The sequence below is a fragment of the Microcebus murinus genome, chromosome 10 (genome assembly GCF_040939455.1).
Source record: "Microcebus murinus isolate Inina chromosome 10, M.murinus_Inina_mat1.0, whole genome shotgun sequence".
NCBI lineage: Eukaryota > Metazoa > Chordata > Mammalia > Primates > Cheirogaleidae > Microcebus > Microcebus murinus.
Window position 1 is genome coordinate 61,514,943 of NC_134113.1, and position 23,330 is coordinate 61,538,272.

The following is a 23,330-nucleotide window of genomic DNA, read 5'->3' on the forward strand; positions in this document are numbered from 1 at the left end:
TGTTGCCCAGGCTAGAGTGAGTGCCGTGGCATCAGCCTAGCTCACAGCAACCTCAAACTCCTGGGCTCAAGCAATCCTCCTGCCTCAGCCTCCCAAGTAGCTGGGACTACAGGCATGCACCACCATGCCTGGCTAATTTTTTCTATATATATTAGTTGGCCAATTAATTTCTTTCTATTTATAGTAAAGACAGGGTCTCGCTCTTGCTCAGGCTGGTTTTAAACTCCTGACCTTGAGCAATCCGCCCGCCTCAGCCTCCCAGAGTGCTAGGATTACAGCCGTGAGCCACCGCGCCCGGCCAGCAATTATTTGTTTTTAAAAAAAATGTCTGGTGTCTTCAGAGTGCATATGAAACTGTTGCATGGCTTTCAAGTGGGGCAGCATGGAAGGACACTCAGTGGCCTGACCCTACAGCTTTCAGGGCCTTGGTCCTCCAGGACGACCCTCCCTGGCCATCTTCATGGCTTCAGCACTGACGTGCTCCACACCAATGCCCACTTCAAGTTTTCCATGAATCTGAGCTCACATGGTGTTTTCACACCCAACACGGATCTGCTCAACAGCACAAGGTGCCCTGAAGGCTCCCTGTCCTCAGCTGTTACACTGAGGGAAGAAACCAAGACACCTTGGGAGGTGCCTCCCAGCTACAAAGGGACCTTAGCCCGGGAATCTGTGTCCCCTTCTGCAAGTGCTTTCTCTTTAGAGACCACCCTCACAGTGTCCCCAGAACACTGAGTTCTCAGAGCCAGCTCTGAGGAAGCCCCGGGAATTCCTGGGAAGTTACTCCAGTGTAGACAGGCGCTCAGCATAATTGAGCAGAAAATGAGATACGAGAGTCCAAACATGACTGTCACTCCATGTCAGTGGAGACGCAGGCGTCAGGGATGTGGGGTTGGTGGCCTGAGGGAGGGCAACTAGGGAAAGGCAGTCATTGTAGGTAATGGTCGATCCCTGGGGGACAAAAAGCAGGTGCTGCTGAGGGCAGGAAGGCTCAGCTGGCCCCAGGAAGGGATCTGGGCCTGCCACTTTCTTGCCATATTCTTGCTTGCCTGTCCTTCTGTCTATTCCTGTGACACCAGCACTTGAGAAACCCTCTCATAGGGAAACATGGCCACAGGCTCCATGGCAGGAGGGGCTTAGAATCCACCTGTCCTCTTCAAACCCCTCCTCGGGTCATCCCTCTCACCCCCTGACTTCTGAGACAGCACCAGCCTTTTGATCCTACAGGTCTACACCCCAACTCCCCGATGCCATCCACAGCTAAGGAAAGAGTATCTTCAGGGCAAAGAAGTATAAGAGCTATTACACCTGCTTTGTGTAACTCATTTCATTCCTAATTGCCACATACCCTGGAAGTTTCCTTCTGGCAGTTTTCCAGCCATAACTCTCTTCCTTATCTCCTTCCTGGCCCATGAGGTCAGACTCCCCCTTTGGGATCACGTCCTCCTTCTTTGTAGACAATTACTGCATCAGGAGGGGACCTTGGCCACTCTGTTTGCCTTTTCCCTGGAGTCCTAGAGACTGTCAGAGACTGAGCTTTCTGAGGACTGAATTCTGGGTGCTGAGCCGGATGAGGAAACCCAGACTCTGAGGGGGATTTCATCTAGTATGTCTGAAATCCAAGGGTAGCTTTCCTAAGAGATTAAAATCCCACTACTAAGAATTTGGGGAGTAACAGAAAAAAAATAAAATAAAATCCCTGATTATGGCTGAACTTATCAAGTGTTTCGAGGTCAACAAAATCCAAGGGAGTCCGTGTGTTAAAGTCACGTGAAACACTGGTTATGTGTCCTCTGAAAAGACCCCTATTGAGAGCACCTTCCAGCCAATGCCTGCTAAGTTGACACCTGAGGACAACAAGCCAGGTTGATGGTTTTATCCTTGTCCCCACCCCAAGTACACAAGTATCTTCAGAGGCAGGAGAGGTCCCTGACCACCTCCAACCGATTTATACCCTGTGGGAGGGTGTAGACTGACCAGGCTAAAGCACACCCTGAGGAGGGGAGCAGCAGGCAGAGAAGGTGTGGGCTAAACCTCCATTCACTAGCTCACACCCTCCCCAAATGTCCCCCCACCATTGTCCCAAGAACCTCAGAGCCTTGAGTGGCCACCCAAGGCAATAAGACAACCAGGAGTGTTATTGGCTTCTTGTTTCTCAGCTGCATAAGTTGGCACTTTCCTACTAACATCTCTGGGGTCCTGGGATGAAATCTCAGGAGAACCATGTCCAGGAGAGGAGGATGGAGGTAGGACACGTGATTTGATGACATGACAGCTCCCTCCCTCCACCCTATTTCTCTCCCCAGGACACATCCCCTCTCACACAGCATCCAACCCCACCAAAACAAGCGCCACAGTCCTGGCTTCACAGGGCTTTGGCTGGCCTTGGGAGGCCCCAGGTGACGATGGCGTCCACCAGGAAGGTGGGCATGTAGCTCATGGGGAGGTAGAGGAGCTTGGCGTCCCAGCCAGCTGAGTAGCGAGTGCGGGGGTGGCAGGCGGTCAGCGCATGCTCCATGCAGTCCGTCACCTCTGACAGATTCTCGTTGCATTTTGGCAAAATATGTTCAGATAGTAGTTTTACGTCTGTTCAGGATGAGAAACAGCCTTAATGGAGTGGCACAACTCTTCGTTCCCTTCACAGCTCTAAGTTAGGAGAAATGTTCCTAAGAACTCCTGGACACCACAGTGATGTGCCCCAAATGTAACGGATGCAGGTTGCCCCAGGGCGTGGCCCATTCTTATCTCAAGAAAAATTGGTCCACACTAGGCCACCTCATGCCTCTCTTCCTGGGATTATCTGGACTTCATAAGTCTCTGCTAACAGAGTCGAAGCACAGGACAACCAGTCCTCTCTAAACACAGCTGGCCATGAGTGCATGGCATCTTCCCTCTCTGTCTTTAGTCTCCTCTTCAACATAATGACGGGACAGTATTTCCAATTGTAGTCAGCCTACTTTCCTTCTCTAAGTGGCCTGTTGACCACCCCACTTTGTAGCGAGTCTGGACTGCCCTCTCCCCACAACCAGCAGGAGGACAGATGGTGTTGGAGGAATTAACCACTTCGGTACCAGCGTCGACTATAGTCACAGATGAATGCGCACAGCCCAGCATCGACTGTAATCGACAGCCACAGATAAACGCGCACAGCAACTTTAGCCGACAGCCGTGATATGACTTTTCTAATTTTTCATTTATCAAAATAAAATTGTGAACATTTAAAAATAACGTAATGAAAACATATATGTATATGTTACCTATTCTGATTTACATTACAAGTAAAGCTGCCTGTAAAGTAAAACAAGCTTTCAGTGCTTTCCAGGGTTCCTCAAAGTTTTTAAACAGGGAGCCAGTTCACTGTCCCTCAGACCGTTGGAGAGTCCACACTGTGGGCCCAGGACGAGTCGGTTGCTAAGCAGGACAGGCAGCGGTGGCAAAAACATCCGGCCGGCCGGATAAATGTCCTAAGCAGGCAGCATGTGACCCGCGGGCCATAATTTGAGAACTCCTGTTTAAAGCTTTCCTCATCACACAAGAACAAAACGGATTCATCGTCACTGCACAGCACAAACTATCATTTGGACTATGAGTACCAGCTGTGGGCAAGGTTTCACGGCCGGTGAGTGAGGTACCGAAGTGGTTAATCATGGTCCAAAGTTTAGTTCTCCCACTGTCCACAGTGCACTCACAGGATGCCAGACACTTCTCGCCATAGATCTCCTTGATCTCGCGTGGGGCCCGGTCCCACACCTCCTGGACCTGCAGCAAAACTCTCTCTGTGTTGGTCATGTTCGTCTTGAAGAAACTGGGTTCAATTATAGCCACCTTCACCCCAAAGGGGGCGAGCTCCCTCCTGAGAGACAGACAGGCAGAAGGCAAGGAGTTCAGAGGTCTTGCAGCAAACACAAACACATATAAACCTAATGAAAATCCAACACAGGATGGTGGTAGAATAAGCCAAAGAGCATAGCATGTTGGGAAGTGTAGCAGAAGGCCAAGAGAAATTTATACCATGGCATTGCTTGTGTGTGGGGCTGACATAATTTACACACCAAACTCACTAGCTCAGAATCCCCTGGAAGCAGCTGTAAGGCACCACCGCAGGGCTATCTTCCCCTCGCCCCTCACATCCAGGGCATCACCAGGATTCGCCCATTTCACCCTCTATGCTCCTCGGTCCCCTTCCTCGCTCTCCTGGCCTGGTGACTCCCTGGCCATCTCTCAGCGGGTGTGCTGTGGCTGTCTTCTGGGGAGCATCCCTCTGCCTTCAGTCTGGGCTCCCCACACGCACAGCCGTTCTGCTCCCTGCAGCCCACGGGGGTCTAGATGCCCGTTTACACCAAGCAGTTGCCCTCAGTATATTCCTCCATGGGTTCCACGGCCAACAGCATGAAGTACAGCACGTGTCCCAGGCCCACAGTACTCCATAGCCCACCTCTGTCCAACTGCCCGTCTCCCCACACCATGCCTGGCCTTGTCTTTTGGCCCAAGAAGACCTCGCAGTACAGGCAGTCGACTAACGCTCACCCTTGTCAGGAGATGGCATGGTCCTGTCATCAGGAGCCCTGCCCACCCCTCCTAAGCAGGTTCCAGGCTTCAGTGCTCCGCTCAGACCTCACAGCCAAGACTCGCCCCAAATCTGGGGGATGTGTGGGCCACCATGGCTGACTTGGTAACAACATCTACAAGGGCTGGCAACAGTGGTTTTCCATCTCCTGTCCCTCTCCCTCTCAGCTGTCCTAGTGTCTGGGTCAGGGAGCAACCCCTGCTGTCCTAGGCTGCGCTGCTGCTGCTCTCACACTAACTAGTGCCCGCTGCTGTGTGCTGTGCTGAGTCAGAGGCCACCCCCGCCCCTCAAGGGCTCCCTGCACCCGAGCATCTCGGTGGCTGCGGACATGGGCCCAGCAGCCAGTTATCCCACTTCCCATCTGCTTCACACATGTCCTGTCTGGGGGCCTCCTCAGAAGGCTCAGAGGATGTGACATAATCTCTCTACCAGGACAGGGGAAGAGGTGCAGAGAATGTCATGCTAAGACCAGGAAGGGGGAAGGCCAAAAAGTCGAGGAAGAGATAAGGAACAAGGGGCCTCTAGAGCTGGGACGAAATCAAACTGCTGCAAAATGCTCCCACAGAGGACCAGGAACAGGAGGACTCAGGCAGGGCCCTATCCCAGGGCAATACCTGAGGGAGTCCGAGAAGGCCTCTACGCCGTACTTGGAGATGCTGTAGCCGCCACCTATAATAGACAATCTACCCGCGACGCTGGAGACGTTGACCACTCGGCCCCTCGCCTTCCTCACTAAGGGCAGCAGGCTCACAGTCACCTCGATCATCCCCAGCAGGTTGACGTCCAGTATGGTCACAAAGTCTCGTTTGGTCAGGCACTGATTGGGAGCCCAGGCCAGGGTGATGCCAGCGTTATTCACCAGGCCCCAGAGTCCTGGGGGACAGTGGGAAGATGAGAGAGCAACACTGAGTTGTGCCTGTGCAGTGTGGACACAGCTAGGGTTCAACTTCCCAGCCCATCATAGTGACAGCAGGGTGGCAGGTGCTGGAAGGGGACTAGGAGAGACTAGTAACATCGCGGTGTCTGCAGGGTTAGGGAGCTGCACAAGCTGCACCTGTTGAGGACACAGCGCAGGTCTCCTCCTCCTGTTATTCCTCTTGGCCCCGCCCTCGGCCTCCTAGACGGTGGGCATTGACCCCACACTTGATGGCGGCAGGAGCTGGTGTTGGGGAAATATTGTGCATCCATTAGTCTGGAAACACAGACACTGCAGTTTGGTTATTTACACATTAATGTGGTCCTTACAGACATGATGCACATTCACCTAAACTTTGAGATTTTCTGGAAAGCCCATACATGTAGTGTTCAACACCTATCTATTGATGGGGTAATGTAAGGGAGAATTTGCCCACTCCCTTCCTAACAGTAGCATAACTGCAATCTAGCATGACTAAATAACTAAAGTCTCCCCTTCAAGTTCAAAGTGACCTTTGACTACATTTCAATCTTGTGCATGACTACAAAATAGTATGACTAAGCAACTGTAGAATAACAGACTAGACTACCATCTTGTGCAAACTTTGTAACCATTTGCTTCTGTAAACTATAAAAGCCACCATGCTCTGACCCCATTTTGCTCACAATTTGGAGGTGAGACCCCTTTAAGCCCGCCCATCGGTGTAATAAAAGCCTGTTTTGCAGTACTCTCATGTGGCCTTCAGTTTGTTTCTCTATCCAGATTACTGTAACTTTGAGAGACAGCAATAGGCAGCATGTGAAGACAGGGAACAGAGGAAGAAAGGAACACAAAAGAAAAATACAGACAAGGCTAAAACCTGGGTGGAATTTGGTGGGGAGGAAAAGACCTGGAAGCCTACATTTGGGAGACTGTGGAAAACAATCCTGTGTGTGGATCTGGGGACTGGCCTTGGAACATCCTCAATCAATATTCACCAATATTCCTACAGGGCGTTCTTGGGAAGTCTAAGGGCAGGCTTTGGGGGAAACAAGACCCACTCACCCCACTGCCCAGTCCCCAGACTCCACCCTCTGCTCACTAACGTGTCACCTCCTCCCACGGCACCAGAAGGCCACCCTTGCTCCTTCCACTTCAGTCCCAAGGTAACTCCAATCTGGGAAAACAATCTCTGGAAGTTGCAAACTCACAATCCCAAGGAATTAACGTCAACACAGTTCCCAATCTATACACCTCAGGGAGCAGGAGCAGAGAACCCTCTGAGGCACAACAGGTGGTGGCTGTTGTTGATCAGGAAGAATTGGCCCTGGGACCCAAGTCCCTCACCTGCACTTCTGGAAATGCATGTTCCTTTTCCAGGGTTTCCTATCTGTTTCCAGTCAATATACACATTTATAGAGATCCAGGTAAATCAAAGTTTTCCATGATGACAACAAAGAGGATAAAAAGTATAAAAAAATTCCAATATCCAAACTCTGGCTGTGTCTTAAATGAGTAAGACTGCAGCAAGGAAAGAATATTCTAAATGATTAAATACTATGTCTTAACAAACTATTTCATTATGTTGAAAAAATGTTCATCTTTGAGAGAATACAATGTAATACAAACTGTGATCAAAATAAAATTCCAATTACAGCAAAGTGCAAAACATATCTTTGTGCAGATGGTGATTTGAGGATGGACTTTGTTTCTATCTTTATACTTTTAAGTATTTTGGGCAATGATCATGTTCTACATTTATTCTTAGATCAAGGAAATCCATGTCCTCTTCATCCCCCATAATAAGACAGACAAGGTGGTGCTGTGAAAAAAGGAAAGGAAAAGAATCCCTTTCTAGATCTGCCTTTTTACACCAGTTCTCAACTTGTGTTCTCTGAACATGGGGTTGGTCTTAAGTCTATATGGACTGGGTTGGCCCAGGTAAGGACAAGCTGAAGAGCTGGGAACATGAGCGCCGCTCTGGCACGGAGCGCCCCATGCACACCCCCAGCCCAGGGAGACCTGATGGGTGAGGAAGACTAGACAGCTAGGAGGACGTGAACCTGGGAACACTGTGGGCATCTCCCCAGGGACAGGACACGAGGTGTCCCTTTAACACAGAGGAAAGCACAAACAGACTTGAGGAATCTGGGCAGTACCTCTGTCCCCTACACGCTCCTTCACCCACTGGGCAGCTGCAGAGATGCTCTCCGTCTTGGTGACATCCAGAGTCACCGTCTCCAGCCTGTCTGACGTCTGGGCTCTCAGCTGCTCAGCCCCCTTCTCCGTGAGACACGCAGCCAGCACCCTCATGCCACGCATGTCCAGCTGTCTGGCCAGCAGGTTCCCGAAGCCAGAGTCACAGCCCGTGATGAAGACGTACTTGTCTCGGAGGTGGCTCACCACCTGCCTCTCCCGGTGCCAACGCACGAGGTAGTACAGGCCCACGAGGACAGCCAGGTACAGCCACATGTTGTTGGGGAGGCAGACACTCACAGACTAGGGTATAAGGAGCCTATGCCAGTGTTCAGACAGGAGCACTAGGGAACACAGAGGGTGGCAGTTGTCAGGGAAGCCTCCAGGCACTCTGGCATGGAACCCTATCTTGACCTCACTCCACCTGTCCTCTGTTTGCACTGCTGTTGCAAGTTCTGATACACGCCCTTGAAAGACCTCCAGTCCTGGCCATAAGGAAATATTACTGAGGGACACTCAGCAATGCCTCCCTAGTCCACCGATGTCACTCTTCCCTGCTGTGCCCACACAGGTGTCCACACAGGTCCACACATGAGCGTCCACACAGGTCTCCATACCAGTGCACACACATGCACACCATGGCACACATAGCACTCCATCTAACCTGGAGGGTCAGAACTGTCTCTGCACATCTCGTACAGTGACATCCTGGGCTGCACAGAGAAGACCCAGGTGTACTGAGAAGCCACACCTGGGTTGAAGGCACAGTAGTTTGAAACCCTTCTCTGAGTCTGGGTTTCCACATCAGGTCGGCACCCAGAATCACTCAGGAAACTGAGTCATTGCCAATCTCTCTAGGATAGGAAGCAAAAGGCAAAAACAGAGAAAACAGGAATACTTCCCCTCCTGCTAGAGTATTTTTGTGGAAAGAAGGAGTATGAGATGTCAAAGGGGTGAGAAACAGAATGGGCCTGGGAACCCACAGGAAAGAAACTGCCTGAGTCACCGGGAGGGAGAGAGGAACAAACCAAAGAAGCAGGTGTCACAGAGTTTACAGCTCACCTCCTGCCGGCGCCGTTTGCGCAGCCCTGGGTGCTGGGTACACTGCCCTCTGCCCTCCTGCTCTGGGCCCTCCCCTCCCAGGTCACACATCCCGAATATTGTCAGGGACTTGCACTTCCTTCAACAATGAATTCTCAATGGCCATGGACAGGTACTTTTCTCTATCCTCACACCTACTGCTGACCCGTGCTCATCCAGACAGTAGTGTGACCCGTTGCTGGGGTTGCAGGAGCTTCCCAGTCCTCTCCAGAGTCAGCAGCAATCCCAGGAAGTCAAAAGGAAGCACTGAAAGAGAGGGATACTCCCTCACCTCGGCGCTTGGGCAGAACAGAAAATCCATGAGAGCTGCCAATCCTATAGAAATTCACGCTCCCCATGCCCTTTCCCTGAGGCCCCTGCACAAGCCCTAAGACAATGACAATCTCAGCACTCCTGGGAGAGGAGCTTGGCCAGGCTCCAGGGCCACACCTCTGAGTACCTGTCTAACCTGGTGGACAGGTGCCCCCTGGTGGCACCCTGCAGTCTCTGCGTGTAGATCCCTGCTGGGATCAGTCCCCCAGGGGAGCCCAGCTCAGCCTCCTGGAGACCACGGTCTCCACCCATTTCACCTTCTACATCCAGGACTGGTTTCCCAAAGAAGAGATGGTGAAGGAAAGGAAAAGCAAAGGTGGAAACACAGGGGCTTGGTCTTCATGGTACAACCTGTGTCAGCCTCGCTGACAGATGGCAGGGAGTCACAGGGCAGGAGAGGGAGGAAGGGGACCGAGGAGCATAGAGGGTGAGATGGGCGAATCCTGGTGATGCCCTGGATGTGAGGGGCGAGGGGGAGATAGCCCAGCGGTGGTACCTGGCAGCTGATTCCAGGTGATTCGGAGCTAGTGACCTCATTGTGTAAAGTATGTCATCCCTACATACAGGCAATGCCATCGTCATAATCATAATTTCTGTTGGCCTTCTGCTACACTTCCCAATATGCCAAGCTTTCTGGCTTATCCTACCACCATGTTGTGCTGGTTTTTTATTGGGTTTGCTCTTTGTGTTTTTCTTTCCAGACCTCTGAAGTCCTTGCCTTCTGCCTGTGTGTCTTGCAGGAGGGAGCTCGCCCACTTTGGGATGAAGGTGGCTGTGATCGAGCCTGGTTACTTCAAAAGGAATATGACCAACAGTGAGAGAGTTTGGGGGAGCTTCTGGGAGGTGTTGGATCTGGCCACCCAGAGATAAGGAGATCTACAGAAAGAAGTTTCTGGTATACTGTAAGTGTGCTGTGAACACTGAGGAGAGATGCAAACCCGGGACCATCACTAATGCCTCCAACACTGTGAGTGTCTGTCCTCCTGACAGGTGAGGGGAGGAGGAAGTTTAGCCTCATGGCAAAGCAGCCCCATTCCTAAAGTGCTATATGGTCAACAGGTCACCTAGAGAAAGGTTACAGGCTCACTACAATTGGAACCACTGTCTCACCTGGTCCCCTCATTATTTTGAAGAGGATACTAAAGACAGAGAGGGAAGAAACCCTGGGCCCATGGCCAGCAGGGTTTGGAGACGGCTGGTGTTCCTATGCTTAGACTCGGTTAGCAGAGACCTTCAACTTATGCAGTCCCGATATTCCCAGGATTAGAGGCAGGAGGTGGCTTAGTGTGCACCAGTTTTTCCTGGGGTAATGGTGGGTTATTCCCTGGGGAACCTGCATCAATTATATTTGGGGAACATCACTGTGGGGCCCAGGAAGTCTTAGGAACTTTCTTCCTAACTCAGAGCTGTGAAAGGGAGCAGAGGGTTGTGCCACTCCATTAAGGCTGTTTTCTCCTGAACAGACTTTGAGGAACTATCTAAAAACCCTTTGGCAACAGACAAGCAGAATCTGTTGAAGGTGACGGACTGCATGGAGCATGCGCTGACAGCCTGCCACCCCCACACCCACTATCAGCTGGCTGGGATGCCAAGCTCCTCTACCTCCCCATGAGCTACGTGCCCGCCTTCCTGGTGGACGCCATCCTCACCTGGGTCCTCCCAAGGCCGGCCAAAGCCCTGTGAAACCAGGACTGTGGCACTTGTTTTGGTGGGATTGGATGCTGTGTGAGAGGGATGTGTCCTGGGGAGAGAAATAGGGTGGAGGGAGGGAGCTGTTATGTCATCAAGTCACCTGTCCTACCTCCATCCTCCCCTCCTGGACATGGTTCTCCTGGGATTTCATCCAATAACCCAGAAATGTTAGTAGGAAAGTGCCAAGTTATGCAGCTGAGAAACAAGAATCCAATAGTGCTCCTGGTTGTCTTGCTGCCTTGGGCCACTCAAGGCTCTGAGGCTATTGGGACAATGGTGGGGGGACAATAGGGGAGGGTGTGAGCTGGTGAATGGAAGTTTAGCCTGTACCTTCTCTGCCTGCTGCCCCACTCCTCAGGGTATACTTTAGCCTTATCAGTCTACACCCTCCCATAAGGTGGAAATGGCTTGGAGGTGGTCAGGGACCTCTCCTGCCTCTGAAGATACCTATGTACATGGGTTGGGGACAGGGAGAAAACCATTAACCTCGCTGGTCGTCTCATGTGTCACCGTAGCAGACATTGGCGGGAAGGTGCTCACAACAGGGGTCTGTCCAGAGGACACATAACCAGTGTTTCATGTGACTTGAACCCATGGAGTCCCTTTGAATATGTCACCCTAGAAACACTTGATAAGTTCAGCCATGCTCAGGGAGTTTAATCTCTTAGGAAAGCTACCCTTGGATTCCAGACATACTGGATGAAATTCCTCTCTGAATCTGGGTTTCTTCATCTGCCTCAGCACCCAGAATTCAGTCCTCAGAAAGCTCAGTCTCTGACAGTCTCTAGGTCTCCAGGGAAAAGGGAAAGAGAGTGTCCAAGGTCTCCTCCTGATGCAGTAATTGTCTGCAAAGAAGGACAGTGATGCCAAAAGGGGAGTCTGACTCAAAGGCCAGGAAAGAAGACAAGGGAGAGAGTGGTGGCTGGAAAACTGCCAGAAGGAAACTTCCAGAGTTTGTAGGAGGGAGGAATGAAATAAGTTACACGAAGGAGATGTGATACTTCATAGTCTTTTACCTCCTGAAGATGCTTTTTCCTTAGCTGTGGGTGGCGTCAGGTAGTTGGCATGCAGACTTATGTGAGGAAGTGGCAGGTGCGTTCAGTGAGGTCAGGGGGTGAGAGGGACGACCTGAGGAAGGTTTGAAGAGGGCAGGTGGATTATCCCTGTCCTGTCTTAGCCCCTCCTGCTACACAGGCCAGAGGCAATGCTTCCCTTTCCAGGCTATACTGAGTAGCCTGGTGTCACAGGAATAGACAGAAGGACAGGCAAGGAACAGGATGGCAATAAGGACCGGCAGGCCCAGATCCCTTCCCTGGGGAAGCTCGGCCTTCCTGCCCTCAGCGGCACCTGCTCTGCGTCCCCCAGGGATCAACCCTCATTACAGTCACTGCCCCTCCCCAGTTGCCCTCCCTCGGACCCCAACCCCACACCCCCCACACTTGCCCTCCAGATGCATGGAGTGACAGTCAGGATTGGACCCCAGTCTCTCATTTTCTGCTCATTTATGCTGAGCTCCTGTTGTGTGCTGGAAAACTGTCCAGGAATTCCCAGGGCTTCCTCAGACCCGACTCTGAGTCCTCAGTGTTCTGGGGTCGCTGTGAGTGTGGTCTCAACAGAGAAAGCACTTGCAGAAGGGGACACAGATTCCCAGGCTAAGGTCCCTTTGTAGCTGGGAGGAACCTGCCTGGGTCTTGGTTTTCTTCCCTCAGTGTAACAGCTGAGGACAGGGAGCCTTCAGGGGACCCTGTGCTGTTGATCAGATCCGTGTTGGGTGTGAAAACAGCAAGTGAGCTCAGATTCACGGAAAACGTGAAGTGGGCATTGGTGTGGAGCACGTCAGTGCTGAAGCCGTGAAGATGGCCAGGGAGGGTCATCCTGGAGGACCGAGGCCCTGAATGCTATAGGGTCAGGCCACTGAGTGTCCTTTGATGGTGCCAAACTTGAAAGCAAAGCCACAATGTTACATGTAATCTGAAGCCACTAGACCTTTTTTTTGTTGTTTTGTTTTCATAATTCGTTCTCTCAAACCAAAATACACAGACACACACACACACACACACACACACACATACACACACACACACACACACACACACACACCAGGAAAGCAAACTGAAATGAAGTAAGAGGCTGAGTTCACTGGAGAGCTCACTGGGGAGTTGTTCAGGAGGTTGGACTCACCCCCAGGGGTGCTCTCCAGAGCGTGGGAGAGCTGTGAGGGTGCAAACCCCTGGCCCTCCATGCTGGGCTACACTGGGGGGTCACCTGCACTGAGGCTTCACCTCTGGCCCACGTCATGGACTATGACTCAAAGTGGTCACCTTTGCCATGAGAGAACAATCATGGCCATGAATAAAATCTAACTTATAGCAGTGCACGTCCCCACCGCACCCCCACCCCTCAGCACAACCTCCTTTTGTCATCCCTCCAGCCATCTTTTCTCAGCAAGGGAGCCAGGCCCAGTCCCATGGAATTGTCCTGCCTGCAGCCTGCAGCCCCTCCCTAGGCAATGGTGGGTCCTATAAAGGAAGGGCCACATCCCCTACAGCCATTGGCTATCAGGTGGCTGGAGGGGAGGACTTTTTGTATGGAGGACTACATAGCCCTGTGCTCCTCAGAGAGGACTAGGGCAGCAACCGGACCTAGTAAAATCAGCTTGGTGGCACCTGGGGACTCTGTGGAACTGGGTCCAGTCACTGCACAATTCCATGGGACTGGGCCTGGCTCCCTTGCTGAGAAAAGATGGCTGGAGGGACGACAAAAGGAGGTTGTGCTGAGGGGTGGGGGTGCGGTGGGGACGTGCACTGCTATAAGTTAGATTTTATTCATGGCCATGATTGTTCTCTCATGGCAAAGGTGACCACTTTGAGTCATAGTCCATGATGTGGGCCAGAGGTGAAGCCTCAGCCCAAGGCACCAGGCTCAATTATAGCCACCTTAACCCCAAAGGGGGCGAGCTCCCTCCTGGGAGACAGACAGGCAGAAGGCACGGAGTTCAGAGGTCTTGCAGCAAACACAAAACACACATAAACCTAATGAAAATCCAACACAGGGTGGTGGTAGAAAAAGTAAGAAACCTTGAAATGTTGGGACGTGTAGCAGAAGGCCAACAGAAATTGTGACGATGGCATTGCCTGAGTGTAGGGATGACATACTTTACACACTGAGGTCACTAGCTCCGAATCCCCTGGAATCAGCTGCCAGGTACCACTGCTGGGCTATCTCCCCCTCGCCCCTCACATCCAGGGCATCACCAGGTTTCGCCCATCTCACCCTCTATGCCCCTCGGTCCCCTTCCTCCCTCTCCTGCCCTGTGACTCCCTGGCCATCTGTCAGCGGGGCTGCTGCGGCTGTCTTCTGGGGAGCATCCCTCTGCCTTCAGTCTGGGCTCCCCACACGCACAGCCGTTCTGCTCCCTGCAGCCCTCCGGTGTCTAGATGCCCCTTAGACCTAATGCCCACCCTGAGTACATTGTGGCCATGGAACCCATGTACAACAGCATGAAGTACAGCACATGTCCAGAGCCCACTGGCCTCCACAGCCTACCCCTGCCCACCTGCCCAGCTCCCCACATCAGGCCTTGTCATTTGACCCAGGACGATCTCACAGCACAGAGGGTTGACTAACGCTCACCCTGGGCCAGGGCTGATGCCGTCCTGTCATCAGGAGCCCTGCCCACCCCTCCTTAGCAGGTGCCAGGTTCAGGTCTTCAGTTCTCAGCTCAGACCTCACAGCCAGGACCCTCCCTAAATCCAGGGGCTACCATGACCACCAGGACTAACTTGGTCATATCCCCTATAAAGAGTGGGAGCAATGTTTTTCTATCTCCTGTCCCTCTCCCTCTCAGCTGTCCTAGTGTCTGAGTCAGGGAGCAACCCCTGCTGTCCTAGGCTGCGCTGCTGCTGCTCTCACACTAGTGCCCGCTGCTGTGTGCTGTGCTGAGTCAGAGGCCGCCCCCGCCCCTCAAGGGCTCCCTGCACCTGAGCATCTCAGTGGCTGCAGACTTGAGCTCCGTTGGCCAAGACAGCATCTGGCATGGAGTCCTGTGACCCCCACTTAGCCACGTAAGATGGGCCTTGGGCTGGGAGCACTTGGTTACCTAGAGATGAAGAGCCCACAGCCTGTGTGGGGCTTGTCTACATGTGTAGGAATCCTTCCCCTTTCACACTCAGTGAGTGCTCCTGGATTCTGTAGGAGCATGGGTGTGTCCATGGCCCTAAGACATGCCCCCAGCTTTTCATAGCTGGGACTACAGGCACACACCACCATGCCTACCTGATATTTTCAAGTTTTAGTACAGATGCAGACTCACTCTTACTCAGGCTGTTCTCCAACTCTTGAGCTATAGCCATCTTCCCACCTTGGTCTCCCACAGTGCTAGCATTACAGGTGTGAGCCACCATGCACAGCCCTAAATACTGTGTCTTAAAAAGCTTTTTCATTATGTTGAAAACTGTTCATCTTTTTCTGAGAGAATAAAATATGATACAATCTGTGATCAAAATACAGTTCCAAATACATCACCATGTAAAACGTATTTATGTCTAGATAATGATTTGAGGATGACTTTTCCTTCTATCTTTATACTTGTCAGGATTTTCTACAATGATCATGTTCTATTAATATATTTATTCTTCGATCAAAGAAATCCACATCCTTTTCATCCCCCTTAACAAGACAAAGTAGTGGTATGAAAAGAAGAAAGAATTTTGTTAAATGCTTTCTCTGCGTCTATTGAGAGAATCATATGGTCTTTGTTTTTGTTTCTGTTTATATGGTGAATTACATTTATAGATTTGCATATGTTGAACCATCCCTGCATCCCTGCATCCCTGGGATGAAGCCCACTTGGTTGTGATGAATTATTTTCTGGACAAGTACCTGGATTCGATTGGCTAAGATTTTGTTGAGGATTTTTGCATCTATATTCATAAGGGATATTGGTCTGTAGTTTTCTTTTTTTGTTGCATCCTTTCCTGGTTTTGGTATCAGGGTTATGTTTGCTTCATAAAATGTGGTAGGGATTATTCCATCCTTCTCGATGTTGTGGAATAATTTCTGCAAGATAGGCACCAGTTCTTCTTTGTAGGTGTGATAGAATTCGGGTGTAAAACCATCTGGTCCAGGACTTTTCTTTTTAGGAAGGTTTTTTATTGCTGTTTCAATTTCAGTACTTGATATTGGTCTGTTCAAGAATCCTATTTCTTCCTGGTTGAGCCTAGGGAGGCTGTCTGTTTCTAAGAACACCTCTTGTATATTCCTGGATAGAGCTGAAACCCATTCTACTAAGTAAAGTATCTCAAGAATGGAAAAACAAGCACCACATGTACTCACCAGCAAATTGGTATTAACGGATCAACACCTAAGTGGACATATAGGAGTGACATTTATCGGGTGTCAGGAGGGTGGGAGGGGACGGGGGAGGGGTATATACAACCACAACGAGTAAGATGTGCAACATTTGGGGGATGGACATGCTTAAAGCTCTTACTCGAGGGGGCAGGGGGGCATGAGCAATATATGTAACCTTAACACTTGTACCCCCATAATATGCTAAAATCAAATGAAAAAAGAAAAAGAAAGAAAACAACACCTTCCTAGATCTGCCTTTTTAAACTAGACCTCAACTCTTGTACTCTGAACATGGGGATGGTCTTAAGTCTCCAGGGACTGTAGTGGCCCAGGTAAGGACAAGCTGAAGAGCTGAGAACATGAGCCCGGCTCTGGCAAGGAGCGCCCCCATGCACACCCCCAGCCCAGGGAGGCCTGATGGGTGAGGAACTCTAGACAGCTAGGAGGACTTGAACCTGGGAACACTCTGGGCATCTCCCCAGGGAGAGGACAGGAGGTGTCCCCTTAACACAGAAGGAATTACAAACAGACCTCCGCCCTCAACGCGTTACTTCACCCACTGGGTGGCTGCAGTGATGCTGTCTGTCTTGGTGATCCAGAGTCACTGTCTCCAGCTGGTGTGATGTCTGAGGCCTCAGCTGCTTGGCCTCCTTCTCTGTCCTACACGCAGCCAGCACCCTCATGCCGCACATGTCCAGCTGTCTGGCCAGCAGGTTCCTAAAGCCAGAGCCACAACCCGGGTTGAAGTTTACTGGTCTTAGAGGTGGCTCACCACCTGCCTTTCCCAGTGCCAGTGCAGAAGGTAGTACAGGCCCACAAGGGCCACAGGATATAGCCACATGGCTTTGGGCGGATAGACAGAGATAGGCTGGATAAAAGGAGAGTGTTAAGACAGGAGAACTTAAGAACGCATAGGCTGTGGTAGGCACGTGAGCCTCCCAGCGCTCTGCAAAGGAGTCCTCAAATTTCTTCCTGCTGATCTACTCATGTCATTTTAAACAGATGCCATTGGATTTCCAAAGAATGCCTTGAGGGCACTTCTCCCAACCTCCTTCTCCTGGTCTCCCACTCCTCACTGCTCCCCTCCACCCAGCTCTCATCCTCAGCACACAGCGGAGCCCCCGCTGCCCTAAGTCTTGTCATTCAGACCTTCTCAGCTTTCTCCTGCTCAGGTCCTGAGCCGCCGAATCTTCCTGTGAAGAAGATGCAGTTTGAATCAAGACACAGGTGGGTTCACAGCCCAGCTCGGCTACCAGCTGGCTGAGTGGCCTTGGGCAGCTTGCTCAGCCCTCGCAGCCTGGGTGTCCTTATCCGGCTCAGCACCCAGAATCACCCTCAGAAAGCTAAGTCAGTGTCACTGTCCAGGAGTGCAAGGAAGGGGCAAAAAGAGTGGACAGGAATAAGTCCCTTCCTGCTAGAATAGTTTTCGGGGAAAAAAAGTGAAACAGGATCCTAAAGGGGCAGTCAGATTTCAGAGGCAAAGGAAGGAGACAGAGAAAATGAAGGCTGGGAACCCACAGGAAAGAGTTGCTGAGAGGGAGGAAAGGAACGACTCACACAAACCAAGTGTCACAGAGTTTACAGCTCACCTCCTGCAGGCGCCCGTTCTGCAGGCGCCCGTTCTCCAGCCCTGGGTGCTGGGTTCACTGCCCTCTGCCCTCCTGCTCTGGGCCCTCCCCTGCCGGGTCACACATCCAGAATCTGGCCCCCTCAGATGGTGAGAATTGAAAAGCCAAAGATCCAGTTGAACAAGGACAATAGGGATGGCATGTCCCAAACCTCACCCAGACGTGGAAGGCTCTAAACTCTAATCACTGGAAAGGCCTCCGTTCAGTTTACATGAGGGTGTTGATGGATAGGAGGGAGCTTCTCCTCAGAAGACTGAAGACAGGGCTAGAGCCTGGACCTCATACCTACTGTCCTTGGAGGGGCTGTCAGGGTGACCTCAAGAATATCAGTTCAGAACAGGGGGGTGGGATGCAGAGCTGCAGGGAGGTAGGGGAATGGAGCAGGCGCAGAAGCAGCCATGATTTCACTACAATGACCTTCTCCCCTACTGTCCACCTTTACCCGAAATTCTGTCCCCTAATTAAGGGAAGAAGAGGAGACTGCCTGGGAGCTGCAAGAAGGTTCCTGCAGAAGCTAGAAAAGGGCCGCGCGCCCCCTGGTGATTAATCTGCAGCACTGCAGTCTCAGCGTGGGTGTTGCCCAGGGACCGCCCATGGACCCAGCCCATCCCCACAGTGGCCACTCTCTCCAGTGTCGGGGCGCCTGCTGGTGGTTTTGTACGTGGGTCCCCCAAGAAAGAAGGAAACAGCAAGACTGTTGGCTGATAAGGGACTGGATTAATTATACAAACCTGTTTCTAGCCCTACAGGGTACATAGCGCCCTCCTGAGCCCACGACAGGAACCCATAACTATAAAAGACACCCTTTCCTTACAGGAGTCAAAGATCTGGCAGGCAGAAGGGGGACTAGAGGTGGGAAGTCACTGAGCCTCTGCTGCTCAGAAAGGCCACTTTGCTGAGGATTGGGCTCCTGTCCCATGTACTGCAGCCTGGGAGGGGGTGAGCCATGCTGAGTCTTGGGTACATTGCACTTCTTTGTCAATGGGTCCTTCTCCCACCATGGCAAGGCCCTTGAGTTGTGAAACCACGTGGAGTCCCCTAGCATGCATCATGGTTTGTGTCCATGAGGAGGTGCTAGCAGAAATCAGAGACCTAACCAATCCAGGTCCCTGACATTGTTGGAGAGGAGTCCAGAGGTGAGCCCAAACCTCTTGAAAATGGCTCAATAATCATTGTCCTTTTTGGAGAAGAAAAAGGATAGAAATCCAAAAGCTCCTAAAGCAATGGTTAATCCTAAAGCAATGGTTTCATTTTAATGAAGCAACATGGATAGTGCCTTGAGTGTGCTGAACTCCAGAACTTAGGTGGACCCCAAGCCCCTTGAGGGCAGGGAGTGAGTCTCACCATTGTATTTCCAGTCCCTGGCGGTGCTAGCATCTGGCAGAGGTGAATGGATATCAACATAGATGCATTGCAACATCTGGCCTCACTTTCCATTTTCATTTACATTTCTGACATTGTCCAACAATATGAGATTTCATAAATCCATATTTCTCATCTTTGTAATGAAGGAGGAGAATCAAGATGACTTCGGCAAGTCCTCCCAACTCCAACTTTGTGGACAGGAATAGGTCCCTTCCTGCTAGAGCAGTTTTCGGGGAAAGAAAGTGAAACAGGATCCTAAAGGGGCAGTCAGATTTCAGAGGCAAAGGAAGGAGACAGAGAAAATGAAGGCTGGGAACCCACAGGAAAGAGTTGCTGAGAGGGAGGAAAGGAACGACTCACACAAACCAAGTGTCACAGAGTTTACAGCTCACCTCCTGCAGGCGCCCGTTCTGCAGGCGCCCGTTCTCCAGCCCTGGGTGCTGGGTTCACTGCCCTCTGCCCTCCTGCTCTGGGCCCTCCCCTGCCGGGTCACACATCCAGAATCTGGCCCCCTCAGATGGTGAGAATTGAAAAGCCAAAGATCCAGTTGAACAAGGACAATAGGGATGGCATGTCCCAAACCTCACCCAGACGTGGAAGGCTCTAAACTCTAATCACTGGAAAGGCCTCCGTTCAGTTTACATGAGGGTGTTGATGGATAGGAGGGAGCTTCTCCTCAGAAGACTGAAGACAGGGCTAGAGCCTGGACCTCATACCTACTGTCCTTGGAGGGGCTGTCAGGGTGACCTCAAGAATACCAGTGTCTAAGAATCATGTGTCTATATCAAAACGGTGAAATTTAGGAAGCTGAGGCACGGAGAAGCATTGGAGAATTTCTGTCCTACATACATCAGGTATTCAACAAAAGTTAACAGACCTAAGAAATCTGGAATCAGCAAGAGACTGTCACCACATGTCCACGGAGAGGCCGGGGATTGTGGGGATCCTGGGGGAATCTGAGGGAGCAGCAGAAGCCAGGAGAGGGACAGGAGACTGAAGAGAGGGGAGAGTGGAGACATGCGGAGCTACTGGTGGTGTGGGGGCAGGGGACCCATCTGGGGCCCTCCCAGTCTCTTATCAGTCTTTCCAAGCTTCCTGTTCCTAAGACAATGTTGCACCCTCCCTTCCCCCACTCTTGGGAAATCACAGAAAGGAACCAGTTGTCCTTCATCTTGTGGAAGGATGGAGGTGAGAAGCAAAGATATCCACCTTCCCCTTCTCAAACCCCTTCCCAGATGTTCCCACGTATCCCTCAGGTTCTATGAAGGAGAGAGATGCCTCCCTCACTCGGGGAATTTCCCAAAATTCCCAGGGCTGAGTGGCCTCCACAGAAGTGGATGCAAGACCTTTCTTTTTCATCCTGGAATGGGTCCACCAGAAGCTCTTCAAGGGTGGTCTTGTTTAACCTTTTTGCACATTGTTGATGCCTTTTAAAAAGCTAAAGAAGGCTCTAAGCCTCCATAAAAATGCATATAACACAACAATCAAAATTTTATATCTACTCTTCAGGGAGTTCACACCTAAAGCCATTAGGTGTAAGGAATCCATTTCAAAGATCCTTATAATATGGTTTATTGGATTACTAGCAGTGTGACTTTTGCAGGTTTTTTAAGCTTTCTGTGCCTCAGTTTCCTTTTCTGGTATAAAACCCACCTTGTTAAGTTGTTATTAGATTAAATGAGGTAATACACGTAAAGAAAGCCCCTTTCACCACTTCTGGCAAATGGTGATTATTTGATAAATGTTAGCCGTTACTATTATTATATCTCTTCTGTGGTCGTTCATAGAGGTATTTGGGAATGTTCTAGCCCTTGTTTTGTTTTTTTGTGTGTGTGTGAAATGTTAGAAATTATTTTAATTTAATCCATACAGGTGCTTAATGAAGGCAATCATGAAACATTAGGTGGTTTAATTTTCTTAAATCTGGCACCAGACCAAGACTTCAAAAGTGTTAATGTTGAAATATGGATGAAAACATGTCTATTAACAAAACTGTTTAATCTAATAGTATTTGAGAAACAATATTGTTTTTCTTTTACAGATATTTTTCTAAATCCATTCTCTATATACTCTCGCCCATTCAGAATTAGTTGTGCAGGCTTATGAAGCAAAAATTCAATTTCTCAAAAAAAAAAAAAAAACAGAGCCTATTTACAAAACATGCAAAGGGAGAATTTAAGCAGGTATTACTGCAGAACTGGTTAAAAGTGAACACAGCTGAGTGACAAAACATACCTTTCCTTCTACAAATATAGGTCCTTCCCCTCATTTTCTGGAAGAAATACATTTTCAGGGCATGTACTATAAAACAGCATACAATGCAAAGACAGAAACAAAGAAGTTTGGAAATCTTTTATATTTCCGCTGTTGAGACAATTTTTTTTGAGAGCTGAGGTTACCTCTAGCGGCGAAACCAGAGCCAGCTATTAAGGAGCCAGAATGCTACAGTAATTGAATACATGACCATTTCTCTTTTAACACGTTCTTTGTTCTCCTCTTCTAGAAGTTGCAGATGTCTATTTAGTTAGATTATCTGTCGTCTTAATGAAGCTGCATCTACAACAGTCATGTCATCTGAAGTTCCTTCAATTGTTGTATCTATAGTTGAAATGCCATACCTGACGTTGTCATGATGAGGATTAGAAGTGGCAGCAGCAGACTCACCATGCAACACAGGTCTCTTACAACGTATTTCATTTTGTCTTCTCACAGTGTACTCCAGTGAAGAAATCGGTGCCTGGAACCTTGAAATTTTATTTCTTGGGGCAGAATATGATCTGTACCACATAGAATCATTTCTGACCAACTGTCCATTTTGGCGAACAGCATTTTCACTCATAGAGCACTCTCTTTTTAGCCTGCCAACTGCACAGATTTCTTCAATTTTAGGGGGTTGTAGGAGGTCTTTCTAAATCCAGAAAATCTAGTGGTCTTTCACTTAGTGTAAGTACACGGGGCGGTGTTTTTAGTGCCAGAGGTTTAAAGGGAGTTGACTGAATAAGGTCAAGATCTGCTGGTCTTGAAAATGAAATGTCTTCATTATTTCCTACTACAACAATCCTCTCTGGAACTTGCATTACCACACTAGCATTTGGAACTCCTTCTTGGAATCCTTGCTCCAGGTCAGCATTTGGTGGTGCTACTTTTAATTTTTCTGAGACCTTCATTTGCTGACTAATACCTTCAGTGTATTCCATTTCATACTGAATTCAACTAATTTCCACCATCTCAGAAGCAGTGGGAGAAGGAAATGCTGCCCCACTCACCCTTCCTAGTGGTGTGTCACTGCTTGTTCTTTTACTCATTTTAATACAGTAAATACATGTCTACAATAGCTATTAAAATACTGCTACCCTGTAGTTCAGTTTACTTTACACAACAATTCCCCTACAGATCTGAACTTTTTTTGGAGGTGTACATAACAACACGGATACTGCTTTTCCAGAAATGTGGACCAATTACTGCTTGCTATTTGGCACTATCTGCTTTTGTGCTTCATATTAAATCCTTTAACTTGCTTCAGTGTGCATGTGCTGGATTTAGAGCCACTTTTGTCCCCCTACACCCACTGGAGGATCACTGGCTTCCGGGGCGCTCGGGTGAGCGCTCTCTGAGGCCGTTGGCCAAGCGCATCGAGGCGCCCAGGCAAAACCGGCGGAGCGGCCCGCAGCTGCCCGGGAAAGACGTGAGAACACCTGGTACCTAGCCCTTCTATGTAAGAAACACAACCCCAGACAACTAAATATAATAAAAGAGGAAGCTGACGTTGATCTAATTCAGAGAAAAATGCTAGTGGTGGTGGGACTAGTGAGGTCTCTCCACATTAATTCCACAAGAGGGCATCTCTTTTTCCTTATCCTGAAGAAGTGGAAAGCAGGCATCATGCTAATGCCACGTACTTCACATATATTGTCTCATGTATCCCATACAATAACCTTGTGAGGCAAGTAGCATTATCCTCATTTTACATATAAAGAAATAGAGACTCAGAAAAGTTAAGTGACTTGCTCGAGGTCACACGGCTACGGAGTGGTGGAACAGGGTGTCAAAGACAGGTCTGATCCCCAAGCTGGTGTTACCTCCACCATGTCTTATGAAGGGTGGGGAGCAGGGAGGAGCTGGGCAGAGACAGCCAAGGACAGGGCAGCAGGCCACATCCTTCTTGGGGAGCCTGGAGAGCCCCTCGTCTGGTGCTGCTGAGCAGACAGGCTGCCTTTCAGGC

The 23,330-nt window shown here is 50.1% G+C and overlaps 1 protein-coding gene and 1 pseudogene across 1 annotated transcript; both read right to left on the reverse strand.

Moving 5' to 3' along the window:
• Window positions 1–2,135: 2,135 nt before the first annotated feature.
• LOC142873392 (retinol dehydrogenase 16-like) lies at window positions 2,136–8,427 on the reverse strand. The gene is made up of 4 exons (XM_076007404.1): window positions 7,622–8,427; window positions 5,182–5,440; window positions 3,690–3,853; window positions 2,136–2,586 (listed from the first exon to the last, which is right to left on the reverse strand). The coding sequence occupies exons 1-4, from the start codon at window positions 7,932–7,934 to the stop codon at window positions 2,366–2,368; spliced, it is 957 nt and encodes a 318-aa protein (XP_075863519.1). The 5' UTR covers window positions 7,935–8,427; the 3' UTR covers window positions 2,136–2,365.
• A 12,516-nt stretch (window positions 8,428–20,943) lies between these two features.
• Window positions 20,944–22,863, reverse strand: LOC105877957 (mitochondrial fission factor pseudogene; annotated as a pseudogene).
• Window positions 22,864–23,330: the final 467 nt, after the last annotated feature.

Coding starts and splice junctions, on each gene's coding strand:
- LOC142873392 (XM_076007404.1), bottom strand. CDS start 7,934: ATGTGGCTGTACCTGGCTGTCCTCGTGGGCCTGTACTACCTCGTGCGT. Junction 5,441..7,621: donor GGAGCGTGTAGGGGACAGAG/GTACTGCCCAGA, acceptor ACTGTCCCCCAG/GACTCTGGGGCCTGGTGAAT. Junction 2,587..3,689: donor CGAGAAGTGTCTGGCATCCT/GTGAGTGCACTG, acceptor CATCCTGAACAG/ACGTAAAACTACTATCTGAA.